The following is a 24,131-nucleotide window of genomic DNA, read 5'->3' on the forward strand; positions in this document are numbered from 1 at the left end:
AATTGTGCATGTCATTTATTCCGCACAAATGCTTGTTTTGGCTTCTCAAAGGTAAGAATTAGCTGTTTTTGTGTTTTTTTTTTTTTTTTAACCACTCTGTAGACACCAGGAACTTGTGATGGACATTTTTCAGCATTTTCTGAAATTTTAAATACTAAACAATAATTAACAATTCAATGAATCAATAAATAATTGACCATATAATAAACAATAAAAAATGTTGTGCCACTGAGCAAGACCATGCCTCATGAACACGTAAAATCTTTATACGAAGTAACTGGGCAATATCTGGGCACAGTTTTTAGCAAATATTACTCAAAAAAGCAAATAGTGTTTTTTTGTTTATGAAGTATTTTCAGCTGCAGATTAGTACACATTTGTTGCTCTAGTGAGTATTTACAGCAGGGTGGTGTATTTGGGATTGAATAAAAATAAACTACAGTTCCCATCCATGGTAATGAAAGAACAGTGTAGCATAATGATGTGTTTTTAGTTTTTTAGACAATGAGGAGGAATAAAATATATATTATAGGAATATAATATGTATCAGACTTTAGATTTACAGACAAACACTTCATGTTCACAGATCAATTCATATTGGTTTTGGTCTTTTCGTAAGGTTTGCTGAGAATAAAAATCAAAAAATTTACCACACTATAAACACTATAATTTTAACAAAAAAGTGCAGTCATGATGACAACGATGGAGTGAAGTGACATTCATTTATTATGCTTCCACCAGATAAATTTACAAAACATACTATTTTAAAACCTGCCTCTTCTGCCTGCGTCCTGTACCTGTGATACAGAACAGAGGCAGACGACAGATATTACAGAGCTTTGCTGCAAAGCACACAGACACCTCAGTACGTCGAGTCAGTTTGTCTCAATGCTGCTCATCTTCAGTCCTGAGCTGGAACGAGGGAGGAAGATAAAAGGCGCAGGTAAAGGAAGCTTATTCACAGTGCTTAGAAATGCTATAGTGGTTTGGGACCCCTCCCTCTGGATCCACATGTACCCACACGGGGATCCAATCCCACAGGCACCTGGAGTTGTACTTGCTTCCCCTGCCTTTCACACTTTCTTTCTGTCTCGATAAAGAGGAAACACTGAGGACTTCCCAACCTCCATAAAAAAACAACAACAAAGAAAGCTTATTCATATCAGAGCTCTCACCTCCACCGAAGGGTTCATCAACCATCTGGTCTGACCAGAAAGGACAACAGTTTGTGGGCTGTAAAACAATGCACTGGACATTACCCTGAAAGTATGAATGATATGTATATATCGCTTTAGCTAAGCTACATGAAAGTCTAGAAAAACTCCACCTTTCAAAAGTGTCTTTGACTACTTCATTGTATTTTACTAATAGTATCAGTCCACCCTACTGTAGATCTGCCTCAGACCAGAAACACAGCTGTTTGTGTCTGTCACAAAGCATTATGGCAATTTATTTTTTAGTTCATAGCTTTAGATTATTGACTTGCAACTTTTAGAAAATGACCTTATTTTAGTGACTCAGTGAATAAAATGAGTTACAAATGATGCAGATGTAAATAGCAAGGCAGTATTATGTGAAATTGGCCATATCACTCCACAGCAGATTTTTATTCACAACAAATAAGTGGCTAGTATCACTAGATGGTCTTGTTATATCTGGACTGAGTTGTTTTGAACATGATTTCAGACTCTTTGGACAATTCCCACACTTGGTAAAAACTTCTTAAAAATATTTTTCCATACATTATCCACACTTTCCAGACATGCACAGCAGCCCTGATCACATGGCCCACGAGATGTTGGCCGTGTGTTCCTTGGCCTTCATGCGCAGCACAGCGATGCTGGACGAGCGCCTCTCGAACTCGGGCTTGGTCTCAAAGGCATGGTGGCCGTTGGCAGCTGGTGTTAGGAGGGAGTCTGCACTGAAGAAGTTGTTTAGGGATACATGACCAAACTGGTTCTGCTGATTGGGGAAGCCCACGTAGCTGTGGTCTGCGGCACCGGCAGCTGAACGAGGCGAGTGCGAGTAGGAAGTGACGCAAGGAGGGGAGCCTCGGGGCAGCATGCAGGAGGAGACCACAGAGCCACCGGGAGCAGGGCTCGGCCACAGGTTGTTAGGAATCTGTTGGGTGAAAGAGGGTTTAAGGGGAGAATGAGGATCCATACAGAAATAAACAGATTTTTTTAAAAGAAAAATGCTCTGACGTAGTTTGAAGTAATATTGTGTTAAAAGTTTAACAGTGGACAAACATGCACGTTTCTAACATACACAGTGAAAACTGTAATGGGTTGTTTCATCCATATTGCTTACTCTAGTGGTATCTGGGCATGCAGTGACTTTTGGTTTTATTTGCCCAGGTTATGATAGGCTATATCTATCTGTCCATCAAAATCAAAACACATCACACAACTCTTCTCCAGTACACCATGCTTGATTCACCATAACCATATCTGTATGTCCATACACATATACAGTATACACTGGAACTACTTTCTACAGAAGAAATAGCCCCTGTGAAAACTGCAATGTGTGTGGATTATCCAGATTAGCAGACACTGTTTGTGTACAGAGATGTTGCAGTTTATTTTTCTAATTGTGAGACAGATAACTCAAAATCTGGACAAATAAACCCGAAACTATCAGCATGGCAAGACAACACTTGAAGCAATTAAGAAAACAGGTTGATGAAGTGACCCTTTAAGGGTCGATGGGTTAAATGTCATCTGAATGCACACAAAGCCAAACAATTCCAAAGATATGATTTTAGAGGAGTTCACATAATTTAAAATTGTATCATAAAAAGGGTCATGCATCCTCTGTTGGAATTTTATTAGATGATCATAGTGCAGACATGACAGAGATAACAAAGAGGACAGAGAGGTGATATAATCCCATCTGGTCAGAATACAGTAAACACAACATGGCAGATTTTGAAGGCAGGAGCTACAGTTTACAGAGCAGCATGTCTTGAACTGACGGCTCAGTCACATTCAAATGACTTCATTCACTCTGTGGCAGTTCATTTGGTCTCATTTGCCAAGATTTCAATCAAACTGACAGATTTCAAGTAGCATGCAAATGAATTTTTGTTTCTTAATTGTATTTGGTCAAAATGAAGTCACTGAAATGTGCCACTATAGCTTTCTACCTCATAAATAGTATGTGATATTTAAAGAAATATAAAAAAAAATAATTGTGCCAAAAAAGTTCCATGTACTTTACATCAATTAACAAATATACCTGGAGTGTCTTTTTCTGGAGTGTATAGATGGAATCAGCTGGCTATTGCTCAGCACAGGACAATACCTTTTGCTAAATTATAGCTTACAGTAAAAAAGAAAATGAAATACCACAAACCAATAGTTGTTTGGTAAAGAGTAAAAGTCCTCTTTGACAGTTAGATAAACTTCTTCAGTACCACAAAAGTATGGTTTTAGCTTGAGAATCCGCTTGGCCAACATGTTCTTGACAACATGTGCCATCCATAAACGAGCCACTGTCTTTGCCCAAAAAGCAAAACTTCTGGCCAAAACCTCACAGTCAACAAAACAAAACAAAACTCTTTAAAACCCACAAGAATGCAATCTATGTCCACTGTGTGCAGGGAGACAAAAAAAACCCACTGCCAGCACAATTACATGTAGGACTGTCCATTTAATGACAGTAATCTGGATCAGCTGTAAGAAAGGGCATGGCTGGTATCCAGGGGTATCTATCAGAAACATGTGCGAAGAAAATACGAGATGGTCCAAGAGATTTCTGACCTGGTCTTGGGCCAGGGCATAGCAAAGCTGTGACTCTGACTTTTCCTGCTTTTTTCTTTTCTTTTTTCTTTTTACAATTCTACCTTTTTGAATACAACACTAAAGCTGCTTTCTGTAAGCTTAAAATATTAACACACACCCTGTGGCAGGAGTAAAAGGAGGAGCTGTCGCCTGCACATTTCCATCTGAAAACCCTGAAAGGGTTGGAGGCCTAATCTCAGTGTCTGATAGTGAACACCTACCAAAAGGAGGAACTGACATTCTGCATCTCCTCTCACCTCATTTTGTACCTGACCTTTGTCCAAACAGCAAGATGAATGTTCCACTAACATGAAATCTGATATAAGGCCATTCATTTCAGCCATGACACCTCACAGAGACTCTAATCAGTGTTTGGCTTCTTATCTGAAGATGGGTTTTATAATAAGTGATTTATAGAGCAGCAATTACACGCTCTGATTTACGCAGAAAAAAAACATTCATTTGTTGTGGCTTACATAAACTGAGTATTTTAGAAGAGAGGACTTTGAGAAAGTGAACACAACTTGCCTGTGTGTAGCTGTCGGTCCTTGGTAACACTGATAAATCATAGGTGGCTGCAAAGTGAGTTTTGGCTTGTTGGATCTGCCCATAGCGCTCTCTTTTCCTCCACTTTGCTCTTCTGTTCTGAAACCACACCTTATTGTAAAAAAAAAATTTTAAAAAAAAGAAGAGAAAATTTAATAAGTCAAACCAAATTCTGGCAAAACAATAAATAATAATTTAAGAGATACAGCAGCCTAAAATTAAAAGACATTACTTTTGCATTGGTTTAATAATAAAGTGTGTGTTGATGATTTGTTTTAATTACTAAACATATTTTGTGGCGCATTTATTTGAGCTACATTGATTAATTTTAATTGTTTGGCATAGCAACGTAGCTATTTCTCCACATTTATGTTTTATCGCCTAAACTCCTTTCTTTATTTTATGGTTTCTTTTCTCCACAGGCCTACGTGAACGTTAACAAAATAAGAGTCTGGTGATAAATTGTAGGCCTACCTGCACTCTGGCCTCTGTTAATTCCGTCCTCATGGCCAGCTGTTCCCTCACATAAACATCTGGATAGTGAGTTTTCTGAAAGACTTTCTCCAGCTCCTCCAGCTGCGAGCTGGTGAAGGTCGTCCTGTGTCTCCTTTTCTTGCTGCTGGACACGTTACTGTCGCACTTGTCTCCCATGTCGTCCAAATCCGTTTTCTCCTGTCCAGTTGTCACCGGAGACGCCCGAAGAGTGCAACAATTGTCCATCGTCCTCCCGAGGTCCGAGTGCAAAGTGTCGTCGTCTGTTTTTGGCCCAGCGTAATTGGCTAGAATGAACAAGTGATAAATGAATAACAATACATTTACAATTGTCGTGACAGTGCATAAAAATAAATCTGTACAATACACATTACTTCTTATTCTTATAGTCTATTATTCTTATAGGTCATTTTAACACTAAAATGATTTATGTGTGTTTGTTTTAAATATAAACAAAGATTTTAAGAAAATTTTAATAGCGAAAACGTAAAATTATTGCAATAGAAACCACATGTAATGAGATTAACTGAACGCCATAAATGTAACAGAAAAGGTTTGTACAAAAAAAGAAACGACATTTCTCTCAAGCTTTTCTCCTTAACTCGCACACAGATGAAGACTTAAGTGTTGATGCACAAAAAGTTTCAAAAGGTGTTTTTACGCACCGTTTTGGTCTCCGCAGGGCGAGGAGCGGTGTTCGCCGCTCTGAAGCCCGAAGGCCTGCACACATTTCGGGGAAGTCTTTGTGAAGTACTGCGCGCTGTCCAGGCTCTCCATGACTTGGTCCATGTAGTAATCGCTTGCCTTCATCGATTGGCTTTTCAACGCAAACTTATCCTCCATATACTCCATCATCTTAACTGTAATCCGCTCGCTTTAATCAAATGTCACCATAAAAAAAAGAAGAAGAAACTAATCGTCGTCGCGCACCGATGAGCGGAGCAATGCCTTGTAATGCAATAATTCGCCAATGGAGTTAATTTGCTCTGTCTTGCAGGCACAACGTCTTTATAGCCCCAAAGAGAATGAGATTCTTAAAGAGTCCCCCTCCTCTCTGAATATGAAACAGCACCCAACTCCTCCCACGACCTGAATCCAAACCAAACAGCAGTTTGAAGAGATTCTAGATCCGCAACGACTTTGGGAGGAAACAATCAAAACTGACTTTAATTTACAACATGTTTAGACATCCAGAATGAGGCAATAATTTATCTACAACTACAAGTTGTGACTGCAAATGGGATTTAATCTGATCACTGTATACTCAAGGTCGCTGGTCTCTGCTGTTGATTCATTTCGTTTTTGGGGTACCGGAATAAAGTGAATAGCAACATGCCCTAAAATGAAAGCATGGGGGAAAACATATTTAATCTTAATTATTATCCTATTGCCTTTAGGCAAACTGATTTATAGCCTTTTACTTTTATTTAGGCCCTGCCAATTTTGTTAAATCGTAGGCTATATTTCAAGCCTATAAAAGCTTTATGTCAATAATTTAATATTTACAAATCTGTATAGAAAAGCAAATAAGCTACATTTTAACGTTTAATTGGGAAAATTTATTTTGTTTTTGTTAGTTCTATAAAAGCATGTGCTGCTTACAGAAAATGCGTATTTTAAATGCGTACACTATTAGATTTATGATTTAATTGTTATTTAACAATTAAAATTGCAGGCATGCTTCAGACTTCGCACTCCAAAAGGATTTTAATTAAAGATATTTTATTTTTGACATTTTGACACGCAAAGACAAAAAATTAGCCTAAAATGTTCACGTTCAGAGATTTATTTTCGCCAATGTCCAGTACGTCCTAAACTATAAATTAGATTCCCGAGTTGCCCCGAAGAACTTGGTAAAAATGTTCAGTTCTTTAGTTTGACTTTGAATCTGATCTCAACGATATTCGATAGTTTGGCGCATGTCTATCCCAGCACAGTACTAATTATTCTCTATAAAAAAACTTCTTCTATAGACTGGCGCTTTAGGTCAGATTTTTACAAAATTATTGATAAGATTTTGTCCTGAGAACAAGCAATGAGTCATTATGGCAGTTTTTTTTTTTTTCAGTGGTAACAAAAGCAAAAAGCCTAACCACACATTAAATTAAACAAGACCAGTGCCCTTTGCTTAGTGAGCAGTAACAGTGTATTTCTCTCAGCTTTGGCCATTAATCCTTTGTGAAAATATTGTATGAATAACATCAAATTAGTAATTAATATCTGACATTATAATGTCTTGTAAATTAAGTATTGAGGTATTCTTGCTTAAATTAAAGACCACATCATCTTCATGCAGGTAAGTTGAGTTTCATTGAACCCAGCAGCCCTCAAGAGCAAACACATACTGCTCAATGGGAACTTTTGCAAAAAGGACAGGAAGAGCTGTTCTTCTATTTCTTCTTATTGGAGGAATTATGTTACCACTAACCAAAGCCTATCTCCCACCTCCACATCTCCACCCAGAGCCACACCACCTGCAATGCACACCATGCCTAGCTTTGGTTCGCTTTCGGGTCAGTGGCAGTTACCTGGAGCTTCATGGTGCCACAGGAGAAAAAATAAAAATAAACAGAGGTGCTCTTAAGTTGCAGGGGGGTGTCTTATTGGTCTTCTAAGATGACCTCGCACACTGACTCACGCTGAGGAGAAAATGTGAAAAGTTCACTGTGGTTTGGTGGGTCTTCGGCTGGAAATTCCTGCCACAATACATGCTGAATTGGCCTGTGAAGTTGGAGGGTTTGGTCACCTTTAGGCCGATCGGTCAGACTAATTCTTGAAGTGCTGCAGCCAATATGTCATGTGAGCCACCTGGAAAGATTTACACCTTCACTTTTAATAAAAACATATTCTGCCAGTTTGTTATAATATTATTTGGCATTCATCATGGTCAAAATATGATTGAACTGAACTAACTATAATTCATTTCAGTCTTAATGTGACTGATCACAGTCCAATACAACCAAACCAGGCCAAACGTGCCACTTCAGAAGGCAGCAACATGACATCATCTTGCCTAAAGCCACCCTTGGGTCTAATTCAATATATTGAAACAACTTCAAACTGCCACGAAACACAAAAACAACCATCAGTTAATTTTCCCCAAAAGCACAAATTTTGTGGAGCTTATGAATGTCATTTGAGCCTGCAGAACATTTGGTTCAAAAAGCTCAATATCAAAAAGTGAAAGCAGCGCATTTGTGCCTTAAAAGTTTGTTTATATTTTGTTTGTTTGTCATATGTTTTTCCAGGAGTCAGGCATTCCTGAGCTCTGAGCAACCTCAGCTCTCAGTTGCTTGACTAAGTCATCTGGGTTCATGTCGAAACCAGAACTAACCCATCAGCAAGGTTTGTCAGAATAAATCTAGATGCTGTGATACAAAGCTAAAGCAAATATTAATAACAATACGATTATTTTCTCATTTCTCAGATCACTTCTTTCTCATATTTTAACAATATTTTCTCATTAAAAATTGCTTTACATATATATTATCAATGCAGCATACAGCATCAAAGAATGGTGACCCCGCAAATTATCACATTTTAAATGCCCGTTAGCATTATGTTTAACATGTTTTCTTCATGTTTTCAATGTTAAAATAAACAACAGATGAGTGCTTGGTTTTAGCTTTGATATTTTTCATTTTAATATTCATTTCATTTAAAAGACAAAATTAGACAAAACATATCAAGAGATGAAAGAGGGTCACAAACAGTTGGTTTTATAATAATTACTGAATCCAGTAGCAAAAAGAACTTGCTCTTTATCATTTACACACTAATAAGACAAAAATCAAACAGGCTAAAATAAATCATGCTACTGATCAATTATTTTCAATCTCAGCTCTCACAGCAATACAAAGAATATCATGTATTTATTTCATATATCAGACTTTATTATGAAAACACAATTGAAAGACACATGCATGCACATGTAGATGCATGTACTTACTTTTAAATGTCCTCTATGTACATATTTGTAACATCTAACAAATTGAAGTGATTCTGTTTTACCTTAATCTCCGTTATGTTAATAATCTTTCAATTTGTCTAAACCTCTAGGGGTAATTTTCTCAAGGCTTGCTACCTGGGGCATCAGCCCTGCCCTCAATTTTGTGAAAAGAGCAACTGTGACCTGTTATCATTTAAATCATATTTATAAACCAGCAGTTGTCATTCAGGGATTAAATTAGCTTTGACATTTACCAGAGTTCAGTGTTGAATAGTTTCTGCTTGTGTGAGTGTATTCCCAATTTCTCTGTAAGTTGGGTTCACATTTCCAAGAAAGCTTGCACATTCCTCAGAGTTTATATCCATTTCCCATTTCTTTACCTTGGCTAAAAGAGCTGGTTAATTGTCATGAGGCAGAAATAAATAAGAATAGAAAGAAAATAACTCTTTTGTTATTTGTCTTTATCAGTAAGTGTTTGTGGGATTTGGAGTTACTGTTATTTTAGGATTTCCAGTGCTGAGACTTCAGTAAAAACGCAGTATCTGTGAACAATTATACAAATATTTTCCATTTAAAGATTTCCTTCCAATCCTAATCACTCTATTGGTCTTTTTATGATTTACTATTTATTTGATTAATAAATAGCACAATACTAAACCTTCAAATCAGCTTTCCTCCTCCTATAGTACAACCACATTTCAGTTAGTATGTCATGCTGCTTGCACACACGTACTCTAGACTGTCTATTGTATGCCCTCCACTGTGTCGCTATTGCTGCACAATATGCTTCAGTATAGTGCTGTCAGTTTTTTATCACAGCTAATCATCCTGTAAGCCTCGCTGTATTATTTTAGAAATGGTATTATCTTTCCACAGCAACAATTGGCTTCAATTCATTTATATAAAAATCAAACAGAACATTCTCGAAACTCTGCATTCATTTCTGTCCAAAGATAAATCATTTTTTGTATTATATAAAGTGCCCAACCACGCAGTGACAACATAACATTGACAAAAAGTAACGCAGACTTGATATTCACTGTGATTAATTACACAACTCAAGAAAGTTTTATGAGTCTGCTAATTCATTTTCAAACATATGGAAACGAATGGAAACCAATAGCTGACTGGAATTGTTTACAAAAAATCAAGCTGTAGCATGCATTCAAAAATGGTCAGCAAAAATGTATATTATATATAATTTGAAGCATTTGAAGAAAGTACTTAGAGGGATTCGGATACAAAACCTCTTTCTGCATGACTCCGTCTGACAACATTTGCTGACTTGAGGTCAGGCTGGCAGGGTAGTCTGGGCTAAGAGGGACATTCTTCATCTTATCTGAATGTGTGGTGGAGCACTCATTTCAACAAGTAATGGATTTTGGATGTCTTAGGTTACATATAATTTACCCATAACCCGAAAGTAAACAAATGTAATGAAGACTGGTGGACGACAGTTTATCAATATAATTTCAGAAGCAGCAGTTGTAGAGAAGAACTCTCTATAGAGTTAGGGCAAATCTGAACTTGTGTCAAACAAAACAGCAGTGACAAAATATGCATTTACAGTACTTTCATGTCACCGGTTTGTTTATGTTGTATGTGCAATAAAAATCAGAATTATCCAGTATCACAGCTTTGTAATGACAGTTAGATGACAGGGAAACCTCCCCTTGATGTCCCCCACAGAGCCTCAAGAATCAGTCTCCCCCTGAAGGAGGATAGTGCTCTTGGGTTTCACAACAGCCCCTGAGAGGGCAGGACCACCACATCTCAGACATACGCCACTCTCAAGACAAAAATCCCCATCAGCTCATGTACTGTCAAAACACACCCTCCAGACATGTGTAAGTGAAAGATAAAAGGAAAATAAATAGACATGCATTTCCTGCCAGGGAGCCACTCTGCAGCTCTGACTATTTGTTTTGACATTCATTAAGTTATCAATTCCAGGCGGCGGACCAGCGAGGAACCTCCAAGCCTGAGGTTCACCGCCTCCGGTTGGGCAGTGTTTGCGGACAGACGCCTTAGCTCTCCAAATTCAAATACACAGACATGCCCATTATAATCCACGGCTGAAAATAAAAAAAACATCATTCTAATTCTAACACCAATGTTTGTGCTCGGCTCATAGAAGCAGTAATTTCGAGCCCACTGTTGGTGAGCATGAGCTAAATATAGCCACATAATTGGGAAATTGCACTTAAATCTCTGGGCTTTATTGAAGTCTCTTAAGAGAGCACAGGAGAAGTGGAAAACACAAGTCTTTTCCCATGGCTACAAACTATAAGTTCAACATCCTAAGCAACATGAATCCACAGGTATTGGAGGTCCTGGTTCTTATTTCTTGCCATCATTTTCATATGAAGGGTACCATTTTCTAAAGGTTTGTGATTTTGGTCCATGTGTTTTGGTGCTGGTTAGCTACGATCACGTTCAGGCAGTGACACCTGCGCAGAATCAACATAATGGAACTGCCTGAAGATATTTGGGCTGGTCCAGGTCTTATTGGTCTTCTAATTTTCAGGAGAGGGAGCTCAAGTTTTCAGCTGAGTTTAAAAAGAACAGCTGCAGGGGGATTCAGTTCAGGCAATAAAACAGCATTATAAATAAAAATAAAGAGTCTTCATGGATGGAAAAATTGCCTTGTGAGACCGAAATCTATTAGTTTAAATTGGGTGATTTAATTTTTGTTTTTTGATGCATTCCTTGTAGGGATATATAAAAATGTATCTGGCTTTATGTTGCTCTGGGTGTTAGTTAAGGACAGGGAAAAACGTGATGTGGTTGTAGAATAGCTTGCATTTTACTTGTACACTTTGTCCCTCTTCTTGCCACCTCCCCAGCCGCCGCTCAGCTGGACAGGGTTGTCTCGGAAGGAGATGCGCTCTTTTTTTGACGGAGCAGACGTGACTCGCTTAGGAGATGGAATCTCTTTGCCTAAAAACATAGAAGGAAAATACATGTAAATTGAGCAGTGTGAAATCAATCTGTCATAGACTTTAAATCCTAATTCATATGATTTGTGCTATTTAAATTATATATTTGATGCCAAGCACTCATTGCTGTGTATTTTGTAGTCACTTGTTGCTGACCAGGTCTGCTCTTTCTGTCTGCTCAGCCATGTTATGGTCCTTGATGACATGGATTATTAATAACCAACATTATAAAATAGGTTTGAAGAGCTACCTATGCCTTCTAATACAAAATAATGTATGAGTTCTTGTAGACCTGAGGATTTTCCCTGGAAGGACCAAATAAAAACGTGGTTTCATGGAAACATATATATTGAAGATTTGCTCTCATTATTTGCTAACCAGCCAGTACTGCCAATTCTCAAAGCATTAGCTTTTGAAATCTGAAGAAATTATTTCACGTTGGGTAATAAAATCTTGAAGCTTTTCTATTGATTTCAAGAAAACTGCTAACACATAGATTGTTGCTTAAACTTAACAACGAGGGATTTGAATTAAGTATTTAAAAAAGTCACATTAGGAAATATATTAAATTATATTATTATATTAAGGAAGTTTAGTCTCAGGAGACTAAAGACAACACTATATTAAATCTCACTGTAAAGTCTGAGCAGGTAAGTTTTGTTTGTGTGCTCCATCTACCAGGAGCGATACGTGTTGTATCAGAGGCCCTTCCATTCCACCTGGGGGATCAGCACATAGCTTTTCAAACACACAGAACAAAGGCAGCGCTTCTGCTGGGAATTATGCTTTCCACGTGTAGAGCCCAGGCCTGCGGTCTCCACGGCCTCCCCACACAGGGAGCCAAACAGTGGGGAGGGCTCTGGAGGAGATGGGGGGCCTAGGACGCATCGCAGGTACTGACCTAGCTCTAAATGTCTGCACAGCTGGCACACTGTGTAGAATATCCATGCACTCACAAGTCATACCTAATCGTACCTCTCTAGTTTTTGATTGAACTCATGTCCGTAGTGTAACGCTGTGCTTTTCCTTTCCTCATGATTTGTATAAATCCATTTAAAGTTAAACCACCACAGTCTTTTCTGTTTATTTTTAGAAATCTTTGGCCAGTGTTGGGGGCTGAACTTAGTTTATTAAAGACTTTTGTCCAATTATCTTTTCCAAATCAAAAACAGTTATGCAAAACTTGACACACATGTTGCTCATTTCAACACAAGTTGTGCAGTCATGCTATTAGAAGTACAGAGATAAACAAATGGCCACACATTTGACCCAACCGCTGTGACCAAACTAATTGTTTTCGATCATTTTACTCCTATTAGAGTTGAACAGCGGACAAAATTGAGGGCGCAGATATGCAACTTAAGTGGTTTCCTCTGCACAAGTAATGAAAATATTTTGTGGGCCTGGAATCGCATTTTATGGCACTGTCCCAGCAAGTGGTGGGTATCACATTGCAATAGGTTATAGAGTAGGTTATAGAGTATTTAAGTAGGCTTTACTGCTATGGCAAACTAAGCAAACCTTTTCACTTTAAACTTTCACTTTGATGTATGTATGCCACTTCAGAGGCAAAGGATGTGCACATTTTTGATGAATAATGTTTGTTTTTACTGACTTGTGTGGGCTATAAAAAGATTTTTGTCAAAGAAGCTGCATTCCTATTTTCCTGAATACCTGTTTACCCAGGTAACCCATTTCTTCTCATATGAGTTTTTGATGATGTACCACGGACACCATTAAATGGCATTTCCAAGTTTATGAAATATCTAATTGGCTTTTTGAGAGATGCTCTTGCCTTACACATACATTCATATTTCAATTTGCACTAGACAATTTTGATAAGTGGTGTTTTCAGTGCAGACAAAGAGGCTTTCTTTCTCCTGTCCGTACTCCTGAGGGGAACAACAGTCCGCCTGCATAGCCCGATGACACTCCTACTGCTGCTGCACCTCGTGGATATCATTCTGAAATCATCATCGGAATCCAATTTGGCTTCGTTAACAAGGACAGGGCTCTCCTTCACTTAGATTCCTGGGCTTGTTTAATGTGGTCATCTGCTTTCAGCCTGTCAGTAGCATCTTTGTCACTCAAAATCCTGAGCCCCACTACTCCTGACAGAAAGGCCAGTCATTCTTCACTGAAAGGACTGTTTTATTTTTTTCTTTCTGCCCGTTTCCTGTCAGAGGAGAAATTCACGGCACTCTGTCCCCGGCCCGACCTTGTGGCTCCCCTCCCCTCCCGAAGCAGCCGACCGGTGGGCTGAATAAGCAACAGCCTTTATCCCTGCCTAGGCGCACTCAGGTCTATGTGACCCAAGACCCATGGGTGCATGTGTGCAAATACAGAAATATCTGTGCACACATGTGTTGAATGTACAGGTATATACACACACGTGCACACAAATATATGCAGACAATCACAATCTATGATTAGTTAGGTTTTAGTATGAAACTGCTGAGAAAGTTTAACTTTGGCCAATCTATCTATACAAACATACTGGAATACCAATTTTGTGTAAAGTTGGTTAAGTATTTTTACTTAGTTACTCTTCAGTTTCTGATGTCAGATTTTCTATCAAAAACAGGTATATTTTTTTATAAATGTCTAGTAACTTCAACCAAGTCCAGTTGCACTTGACTTTAACCTTCTTCGGATAAATGTCAGCTTAGAATAATAATAAGTGCAATAAATAATACATTTGCATACTACAGTATATACTGGATATGTTATATAAGCATACTGTCTGTTCAATCATATATACGGTATGTGACTATGTGTAAAATAATATTCAATTAGTAATGCCTGACCAGGAAAGTTAATAACCTTTACATTTAGCATTTGCAATAAATTTATCTATTTCTGTTTATCTGGATAACAAGTTATTATGAGATAAAGTTAGAAGTAGAGTCAGTGACAAATGATTTACTTTAGGGAGATAGATGAAGCTTGTGTTTCAGAACATTTTATGAATGTTGTGTTGTATTTTGTTTAAAGTACAGTTAAAAATGCCAAATAAAGTGATTTTGGTGGGAAAATGGCTGTGAAGATCACAAGACTCACTTGCATGATTCAAAGTGTTTCTGCGAGGATAACTGTTGTCTTTGCAAGACTGGGCAGCTAAACTGTTGTTGGCCCACAATCCACTGGCGTAATGTAGAGGTTCTGTGTATCCTGAGTCCGCCTGCACGCACCACACATGGAAAGACAGAAACACACACACATAAATGAGGCCCAACATGACACGTCTCACGCAAGCAGTCCAGCATTTTGAAAAACATTCAACAACTTGCAGCTCTGCAGTCTGAACATATCTAAGAAACAGGAGGGAGGGGGGCGGGTCCCCTTGCCAGTGATCATAACTCAAACTGCTCTGTAACAGTACAAGGAGACCTGCAGTTTCCGACTTCAAAGACCTCATGAGCATCAGTATCGTTCTCGGGTCAAGGCAAACTGTTCCAAAGTGACACTGGGATTTCTGCAAGTAAAATGAAGAAATTGCAGCCAGTTGATCCAATTGAAAGCGTCACTGTGGAGCTAAACCTCAGACTCACCTCCCCCCTGCCTCTTTTAAATCGAGTCTGATGAGACAGGCTCCAGGGGAGGGAACCTACAGCGCGGGACATGACTCTGACTGGTGAATGTAAATACTGCATACCATCACATATATGCAACTGCCCCCCAGATTCAAAATCAAGATTCGCTGTCATTCTATGAAGTGAATGAACTGCAGGGGAAATGAGAGGGGAGTGTACTCACCACAAGCTGCACTCTGCCTCCATTCAGAATGTCTGAGCTGATCTCCGGTAAGAAATGCACGCTGAGGATATGATAACGGGGAAAAAAGTCCAAACATCTGGGCTGTTAGCTCTTTGCATATTTCAAGTCAATTCAGCAGTTTCCCCTCTTCAGTTCTATACAATTACCTCTGACATATCATAAAATAAACACAGATAACATGTATGATAATGCTACATGTCTATATTATAATTGGTATGTGTTTCAATATACAGTGGTTATTCTAAAGTGTCAGCTCTATCTCTTTAGGCATTTTGGTGATATTTTTTATAGTACCGTACAAACAATTCCGCTTTACCACATTGAAAATTGCCAGCTAATTAAGTTGAGAGAAATAAGCATAGACAATTGTAATAAAAATAAAATTATAAAACCCACTCACCACTGTTAAATATTCATTACTACAAATAAAAAAATATTCTTGAGTCTCCATCGACTCAGGAATTTGTTTTACTTAAACACTTGGATGTTTGACCACTTTGCAGAATGATATAAGAAGAATCATATGTCTGTCGAAGTCTGTTTTCAAATTAATCTGCTGAATGGGGAAAAGTGTTTACCTTAGAGTTTAAGACTTACAGGCACAAGAAAGATGGAGGGAGAAGATTTTGTGACATCGCAACTAGTTTGAAAGCCAATCAACTTATAGCGTGATGTGGAAACTTGAAGCTTCAATACCATCTCGATACACATACACTAAGAAATGGACATTGTAGTGAAGTAGGAGGGGTAATGAATCTTTTTGTGGAAAAGACTATTATATAAATAAATTATAAATCCAAGCAGAATATTTTTATGTCTTAAAACATAAGACATATTTAAGAAATATGATGAAAATGATGCCAGCAGCCCATTAATGGATCAATTTACCCAAATTACAAAAAACATATTACCTCTACTGGCATCTAGCCTTGTAAATAGTTTTGGTTTTATTTACCCAGGTTTTGAGATATCCTTCTTTGAAATTCCTTCCACCACCCCAATACAATAGAAGTGAATTTGTGGTGACGGATAACTTCAAAACCTGAACAGATAAAAGCAAAACTATGTGAATGGCTAGATATTTCCAGGGGTAAAACAAAAACAATTAAACCAATTTTAGATCCACAACACACCAGATACACCAACGTATGGACCACATTAAGTGCCTCACCTCTCTGAGTCCCTGTCAGAGTGAGCAGCCTGGGTGTGCAGCCACTGCTGAGCTCGCTTCGTCTTCTCTGCCTGCTGCAGGCCCAGCTCAACCTCGCGAACTACAATCGACAGAAAACATACAATAAATGTTATAGGCAATTTTCTTTCCCTTCAATACCTCTTAACATTCTTGATGACAGTGGTGGCAAAGAATGAGTGCCCTGCCTAATCAGCAAAAGCTGGGGTGAAGGTGGCATGTTTCAAGAGACGACAAGAGACGTAATCAATACAGTGAAGGAGTTGTGTTAACAGATGCTCACCAAAGTATAAGCTTAACAGATGAACAGCTCATGGGCCTGATCTGTAGCAACATTTGACAAGTTTCACAGTAAATACATCCGGCAAGGGTTCCCAGCACTGGGTCAAAGATCCCAGCATTTATGTTTGGGCTTAAGGTGGTGTATTTGTTTGGAGGAGTCATGGGCATTACCATAATACATTTAAAGTTGCTGAAACATGCAACAAGAGAGGATCTGCTTTTTCCAACAATTGCTGAGGCTTGTGGTTCTTTATAAAGTTAAATCCAAGCAATGTTCGAACTGTTAAAGAAAGAAATCTGAAAGACTGCTGATTTACAAGTTATGCTGAAATCCCATAATAAGGTCATAATTCAATGTAAACATTTATGTTGGGCTGACAGTAATGCTGCCGTAGATGGGTGTAAACTGATAATGAATTTTGACAGCCCAATGCTGGAACTAATGATGCATTTATTTAAGTCATTTACTTGCTTTTGCTGAGCTGTAAAAAGGAGAAAAAAGCCTTACAGTTTTCATGGGTTAATTGAGAAGCCACACTAAAAATGTCAAGTGATAGATGCTTCCCCCCGGGGCAGCAAACGCCAGAAAATGGCTATTCACACTTCCCAAAGCTGAAAATACACACAGAGACAGGGCACAGGCAGTCTGGAAAAGCCCTTAGAGAAATATGTTTTAAACAGCGATTTGCTCATATAAGTACTTAGTATAGCACAGTATCTATGATCTGTACTGCCGGTTCACAGTTTTTATAAACTGTATGTCAGTCATATCATAGGATTCATTGTGGATAGAACAAAAGTAGCAATGTGGATAGATCAAAAGTTGCTAAAAAGCCTGACAATACAGCCTTGAAATCCCTGGAGGTGAATGCATAGTGTAGGAAAACACATGTTCAGTGTGTACACAGGGACACAAAATGAAAAAAGTTAACATTTATGTTGCACTCCAGTAGCATGGAGATACTCTTCTATCCCTTTCCTCCCCCACACCCTAAAACTAAAGCCCTCTCCTGACCCCATCCAACCTCCTGAATGCCCCTCCAGTACTCCTCCAGGACATCAGGAGGGGGCCTGTAGGAGTCACGCCTATTAAGAGGGGCTCTTAAGTACATTAAGTGATCTCCTCTCCCCTGGCTGAGGAGGGGAAAACTCTGACTTAATATCAGAGAGTTGGGGAGGAGTAGGGTGGAGGCTCTGACCCGCAGCAGCAAACCGGAGCTGAAAGAGAGACACGATGCTGGCACTTTAGAGCCTCCGCCCATCCAACCTCATCAAGAAATAAACAACGTAGGGTCAGGCAATGGATCAGGACCAGTGTAGACCTTATTAAGAAATGGTGCCATGAAATGAGTTGACAACATTTTGTTGTGACAAACAAGTTTTGATACACTGAAATTATACTTAATTATATTTATTATACTAATCATTAGACCTAGGCAATTTAACAACCCTTTGTCAACTATGTAAAAATGCTACTAACAAATCTTGTCAATGGTTAGCATTCAGAGACTTGACAGACTTGCACCTTGGCCTGCTATGTACTTGTACTGGACCTGCCCTTAAGAATGTGAAACCTGACTTTAGACTTACTTTGACACACTTGAAACATGGCAAAAGACTTAAAAACACTTATGCTAAGTCTAACCCTTACTTTGAGAGAGAGAGAGGAAGAAGAATCAGAGCGTGTCTGAAATTTGAGGATCTTTACTGCTGCCCCAATGTACAGTGGCTCTACATGTTTCTTCATTAAGTGTGCCAGTGCATCTCAAACATATACTATGAAGAGAGAACTCTACTGCCTGACATAAATGGAAGCCCGGGCGAGAAATTGAATGCATATGAATGGTGGTAAATAGTCTGACATTAAGTTATTTTGGATGATGGATGATAAACAAGATGATTGTGTTTCAGTTGGACTTTGTAGATGACTTGAAGTGTGAAATCGAGTTAAGTGCTCGGGAGGTAGGGGTTCCAAGCTAAAATAAAAATATATACCCTTGTGTCCCTCTGACATGAGGACGGATGTTTGGTGGAGTTGGATCTCAGTTTGGTTGGAGGGAGGTTGGAAGAGTGCGTGTGCTGGGGAGGGGGGGTTGAGTGGAAGGCGTTGGTAGAAAGTAAGAGGAGAAACAAGGAGAAATGCTTAGAGGCATACAACATGTTCAACATCTGCAGCACACAGACACTTGATGAGACAAACCATCTCAAAAAAGGGATGCATATTTCTATATTTTTTGCCTTTAAAATAAAATGTCTTGTGGCTGTGTTCCATTCTCTCCCACTCTATCTCTCTCTCTGGGTATGTAAGCTGATACCCATTTCAAGTGGGTTACTCATGTCCAGCACATCCACACAAAGAGCCCGGATAAAATAAACACGCCGCGTCGGATATCTTGGAAAGAATCTGTCATGGGTTTGGGGCTAATCACCTCCAGAAGGGGCTTGACTCAAAGACTGAAACGTTAGCCCCTGTCGGGGAGAACTGGCTGGGCCGGGCTAGGCTGGCTAGGCCCCGGGCACTGGGGGACGGATCCGGAGGAGGGGCTGTCTTCCACAGGTCAGGCCCAGGGGAGCAAGAGGGGAGGCTGGCTCGGGCCCATTTACAGACACCCGGGATCACAGCACCAAAAGCCAGTTAGAGACACACAAGTCTGACACAGCCGTCGCCATTGCCTTATGGTCACCCTGTAAAAAGTCAGCAGGAGTAGTCTCCTCCAGAACCGAGTTGGTTCAGGTTACACCTTTTACACAATCCCTCTCCGTCGAATCAGAAAACCAACTGAGGACATGGGGTACTAAGCAGAGAGGGAAAGGTGATGTCTAAACAAGTGACCCCCGTTACTTTATTAGCTGATGTAGCTCCTTCACTTCATTGCTCGAGAACACCAGTCTTGTTTGATGAATTATCAAGACAAGGGTGGAGAGGAGAGATAAGGATTCTGGAAAAAAATGAACTGGAAATATTGTTGTAATGTAATAGGTCATTTGGATGGAAACGGCCCCTGACTGCCAGTTGGCTGAGAGCTTATCCACAGCTGTATTGTGCTCAGACACAATTCCAGTGTTGGAAAGTCGACATTATACACCTGCAGTTCAAAATAAACACCTGAAAACATAATGCTGTTGAAATCAGTTTTTCATGTTACAAAAAATTATTCAATCAACTGCCATTGACCAGATGCTAAAGATAAATTTGTCCATCATTGTCTGATGAAAGTGCCTTGTAAGTTTTGCAATTTACAAAAAAATTTTGAATCTTTCAAAACATTGAAATAACTTGTTGCTTGATCTTTGGCTGCACAGCAATGTATCACTTGTAAACGAAACAAGGTTACTCCTTCACAACTATCTACAAACAAATTACTAAAGCAATCCACCCAAAACAGATAAAGTGGAACGAAAAACATCCCAAAGTTGATTTGTTAAACATTTTTTCCAAAGTGTACCAACATGAAATGACAACCAAACATATTGTGTTTCTCCTCAGCTAATTTAGGGGTATTTCATGCTTATGGCAGCATTGGACCAGAGAGACACCAGGCACTTCACTGCCTGTTGGCAAACACTGTTGTTACAGCGTCCCTTTGACTGCTGGATGACCGCGAGCGTCCTGCTCTCTGGATGTGAGGACTTGACCCTGGTGGGTGGGGGTAGGGATGGGGTGCAAAGGAAAGTTAGAGACAGGCCATCATGATAAAAGCCGACTTCCCTTGTCCTCCCTCCTGCCCTCCCTCCAGCTCTTCCCTCCCTTTAAAGTCTGGCTGTGGATGTCACAATGTCAAATCATCTCTCCACCTCAGGGCAGGGCAGGAGGCCACAGCAAAAAAAAAAGATGGAAGGAGAATTTTGCATCTTCTCAGACTTTATACCAACATCAACCTGTAAAGTATTTTGAAGATTGTTTTACGATCCATAACAATAAGAATTTAGTGTTAACGAAGACTAAATGTCCTCTGTGGTAAGTTAAAAACTGTTTGGCTATATGAAAGCTGAGAAACGTACAAGTACACAATTGGGTTTTTTGAAGATTTTGTGACCAGCGAAATAGCTTATATCCAAGGGTGCACCTAACTTTAAAAATAAATTTTGGGAGTCTTACCTTTGTATGTGCAGTTTTGTCTGATCACTCCCTGCAAATCTTTCTTTTCCAGAATCATGACAGACTTTCAGACTTCATTGCAGTGATATCACTGTCCATGTTATTTTAACTGATGGAAACTATTGCCAAAACTATTAAAATAATACCAATAAAGTAATAAATAGTATTTTCCATAAAGTTTTAATTAAGTATAACTCTACAGTAGTCTACAGCACCAGTCTGTACAGAAGTTCATGTCAGACCAAGAAAGACTTAGTAGTAGTAGTATTTATTGTACAGGTGTTACTACAGGGTAACCAAATGTGTAGCATGTCCTACCTTTTATAAGATTTCTGTTGTATTGTGCTTGCCTGTTCGGTGCCTCCACTGGACACAGATGGTAACTGCAGTTTTTGAATAAGGCAAGACGGACAATGGGATCTAGGAGAGTAAGAGAGAGAGGGTCAAAGAAGGACAAGGCAGGCCTAAAACCAGAAGCAGAAAACTAAGACCTAACATTCGGAAAATATTAAAACAGTGTTCTGGTTCCACTGAGGCAGATGCCATTAGGAGTTAGTGCCGACATAGACCTGTGTGTCCATGGAGCAAGATGACAAGAGCCCTGCTATTGGAATCATGCATTTGCAATTCTGATCAAAGAGCAGGCTCCCTCTGCATGACCATGGCATGATAACCATGGCAGGACTACTGTTTCTTGGAGCAGAGCAGAGGTGAGGTCACCTTTTACTTCAGCCGCACTCAACCACTACAATGAATCGTAATGAAAATCATCACAGGATGACTTGTCAAGAGGTTTCTTGGCAATTGTTATTTCCTTTGCAAGCTTTTAAATAAGGTCCAATAAGAGGTGACAGGCCCTGGCTTCTGCTGTCTGTTAAGGCTCATTACTGTACATGGGGTGGAAAGGTTCACTGCTGTTGAAGCATGGTTGAAGAATCAAAGACAAGAATGAAAAGGAGGAAAAATTAGTGTGGATTTTTTCCCTTTTAGAAAGTACAATTGATGTCCTCACAGCAGATCCTTTTATGCTATGAGGGAAATTTAAGAAGGAAACCATGAGAGCTTCTGCCATATACCATACCCTTTGTAATCTTTGCATGTCTTCATTTTGCAAACAATAATGTGATTGCTCAACCTGAAATATTACACACACCAGAAAAGAAATTGCAAACACAAAGCTCAAATACATATTTTACACTTCTACACACTCACCCCTCCGTTTCTTCGCCTGTTGCTTCTTTGACTTCATCTTCTGGGCTCTCTTGAGCATTAAAAGAGCCGTGTGGCTGTTAGTGAAGCCCCTAGAGACACAAAGGACAAAAAGTGTCATTCCACATACAAAACACACACACAGATACAAACAATCAAAACCTAATCATGCAGCATCAGCATTTGATAACTTAATAATTTACCATTCTTCCAGAATCTTTTCTGATCTTTCAGAGAGACCACAGACCACTGAGGCTGAGGCAGGATATTTGCTTCTGAAATCATAAATATATTATTGTCCCAAAACATGAAATGCAGCAAAGTATACATTCACATTTTGTAATTTTACAACACATATTAATATACCATCATATGCACTGGATATAAAACTGTCAGAACAGAAGAAATAGTACTACCAGATTTTTTATGATATGAAAAGAGATCGAGACATAAACCTTTTTGTATCCCACTGTTTCCATTACAACATTCTTCTACTGCTGACTGCATAGCAGGTCCACTCGTACAATTTGGTTTGAGTATTTTGCATAAAGGCTGCATTACGCAAGGTTGAATAGGGAAAAGTTAATTTCATGACAGAAATACGCTGAATATGGACCTAATTTAAACATGGGTCATCGTGATTTTCATTTCAAAACTTTGTCAGACTGTCAATTTATATCCAATTTCAACACAATTTATTGTCCATAGTGCAAGTATACTGAACATGACATGACAATAAACAATCTTGATTATCACATCATTCTCAGTAATTTGCTTTTGGTTGTGACGTATATGACTGTGTGTAGTTAAGTGTCACAAATGTTGAGTATGTTCAAAGTGAGAAAATTATGAATCCAGTTTTGATGCCTTGCTATTGCCTATATTATGTGGCTTAAGGCCAGGCTGTGCTCGTAACAAACTAAATCGTATGCCTTCAACTACGTCTGAAGGCATATAAGGAATGAAAAGCCTGCCTTTCAGAGAGGGAGGCAATATGCTGTGAAACACACAAATGCCGATAACAGTGCACACAAAGCATTCACTGTGTTGCACTTACATACTTTCTCACCTCTGCAGACATGATGTAAACAAAACAAACATGCCAATGTTTTTTACTATAAATGTAGTCAAATGTTTATGTAAACAGTGTGAAACAGAAATTAAGTAGATTATGACCTACAGCTTAGTCAGTATTTGGGCTGTGAGTTGTCCTACCTGATGGAGCCCACTGGAGAAGCACAGTCCACCTGTCCTCCAGCCACCCAGGCCTGTTTTGACCCCCGTACAAGTGGTGGTGGGGATATGTACTGGGAGGGTTCAGGAAAGGACCCAGGAGGCTGAAATACATATGTAAATCAGTATCAGCATTAATTTACAGGTTGTATCACTTTATTTGAGTAGATTTTTATTAACTTAACTTTTCAGACAAAAGTTTATACAGCAGCTCTTTATATTAGATTTAAGTTTTAATTTACTGGAGTGGTTATTTTCATTTCATTAAAAGTAAAAACTGAATCCTTGTTTGAGTTTTTTTCAGAGGGTTATGATGCTGGATCTCCAAATGGAAAAAATAAGCCTAAGCTCTGTCTAGATAAAATTTCGTCTTCAGTCTACCTTAGGGCAAATGCAATATAATTTACATATATATATATATATATATATATATATATATATACACATACATATATACACACACACACACACACACACACACACACACACATATATACACAATATAATGTCAATATAATGTCAGTCACATTTAATTCAAGTGCCTGTATGTTTTATTTTGAGGTATCTGGATGACACTTTAAACCAGAGCAAGTTTTCACACTTAAGGAATGTTCATATGTTATTCAAACTA

The 24,131-nt window shown here is 38.9% G+C and overlaps 2 protein-coding genes across 3 annotated transcripts in view; both read right to left on the reverse strand.

Moving 5' to 3' along the window:
* Positions 1 to 703: 703 nt before the first annotated feature.
* On the reverse strand, positions 704 to 6,012 carry alx1 (ALX homeobox 1). Its single transcript, XM_046038113.1, has 4 exons — positions 5,489 to 6,012; positions 4,806 to 5,110; positions 4,314 to 4,442; positions 704 to 2,121 (listed from the first exon to the last, which is right to left on the reverse strand). Exons 1-4 carry the CDS (start codon positions 5,676 to 5,678, stop codon positions 1,780 to 1,782), a joined length of 966 nt encoding a protein of 321 aa, XP_045894069.1. The 5' UTR covers positions 5,679 to 6,012; the 3' UTR covers positions 704 to 1,779.
* Positions 6,013 to 10,969: 4,957 nt separating this feature from the next.
* Positions 10,970 to 24,131, reverse strand: part of lrriq1 (leucine-rich repeats and IQ motif containing 1) — a 39,153-nt gene continuing 25,991 nt past the window's right edge. The window contains exons 19-27 of one of the 2 annotated variants that reach the window (XM_046038144.1): positions 23,483 to 23,604; positions 22,471 to 22,542; positions 22,271 to 22,359; positions 21,377 to 21,478; positions 18,955 to 19,038; positions 16,660 to 16,759; positions 15,468 to 15,528; positions 14,772 to 14,892; positions 10,970 to 11,712 (exon numbers count right to left, since the gene is read on the reverse strand). In XM_046038144.1, coding sequence (XP_045894100.1) covers positions 11,579 to 11,712; positions 14,772 to 14,892; positions 15,468 to 15,528; positions 16,660 to 16,759; positions 18,955 to 19,038; positions 21,377 to 21,478; positions 22,271 to 22,359; positions 22,471 to 22,542; positions 23,483 to 23,604 — 885 coding nt within the window. In that variant the 3' untranslated portion in view covers positions 10,970 to 11,578. The remainder of the gene's footprint in view (positions 11,713 to 14,771; positions 14,893 to 15,467; positions 15,529 to 16,659; positions 16,760 to 18,954; positions 19,039 to 21,376; positions 21,479 to 22,270; positions 22,360 to 22,470; positions 22,543 to 23,482; positions 23,605 to 24,131) is intronic. The other variant, XM_046038145.1, reaches the window with a different exon arrangement.

The sequence above is a fragment of the Micropterus dolomieu genome, linkage group LG22 (genome assembly GCF_021292245.1).
Source record: "Micropterus dolomieu isolate WLL.071019.BEF.003 ecotype Adirondacks linkage group LG22, ASM2129224v1, whole genome shotgun sequence".
NCBI lineage: Eukaryota > Metazoa > Chordata > Actinopteri > Centrarchiformes > Centrarchidae > Micropterus > Micropterus dolomieu.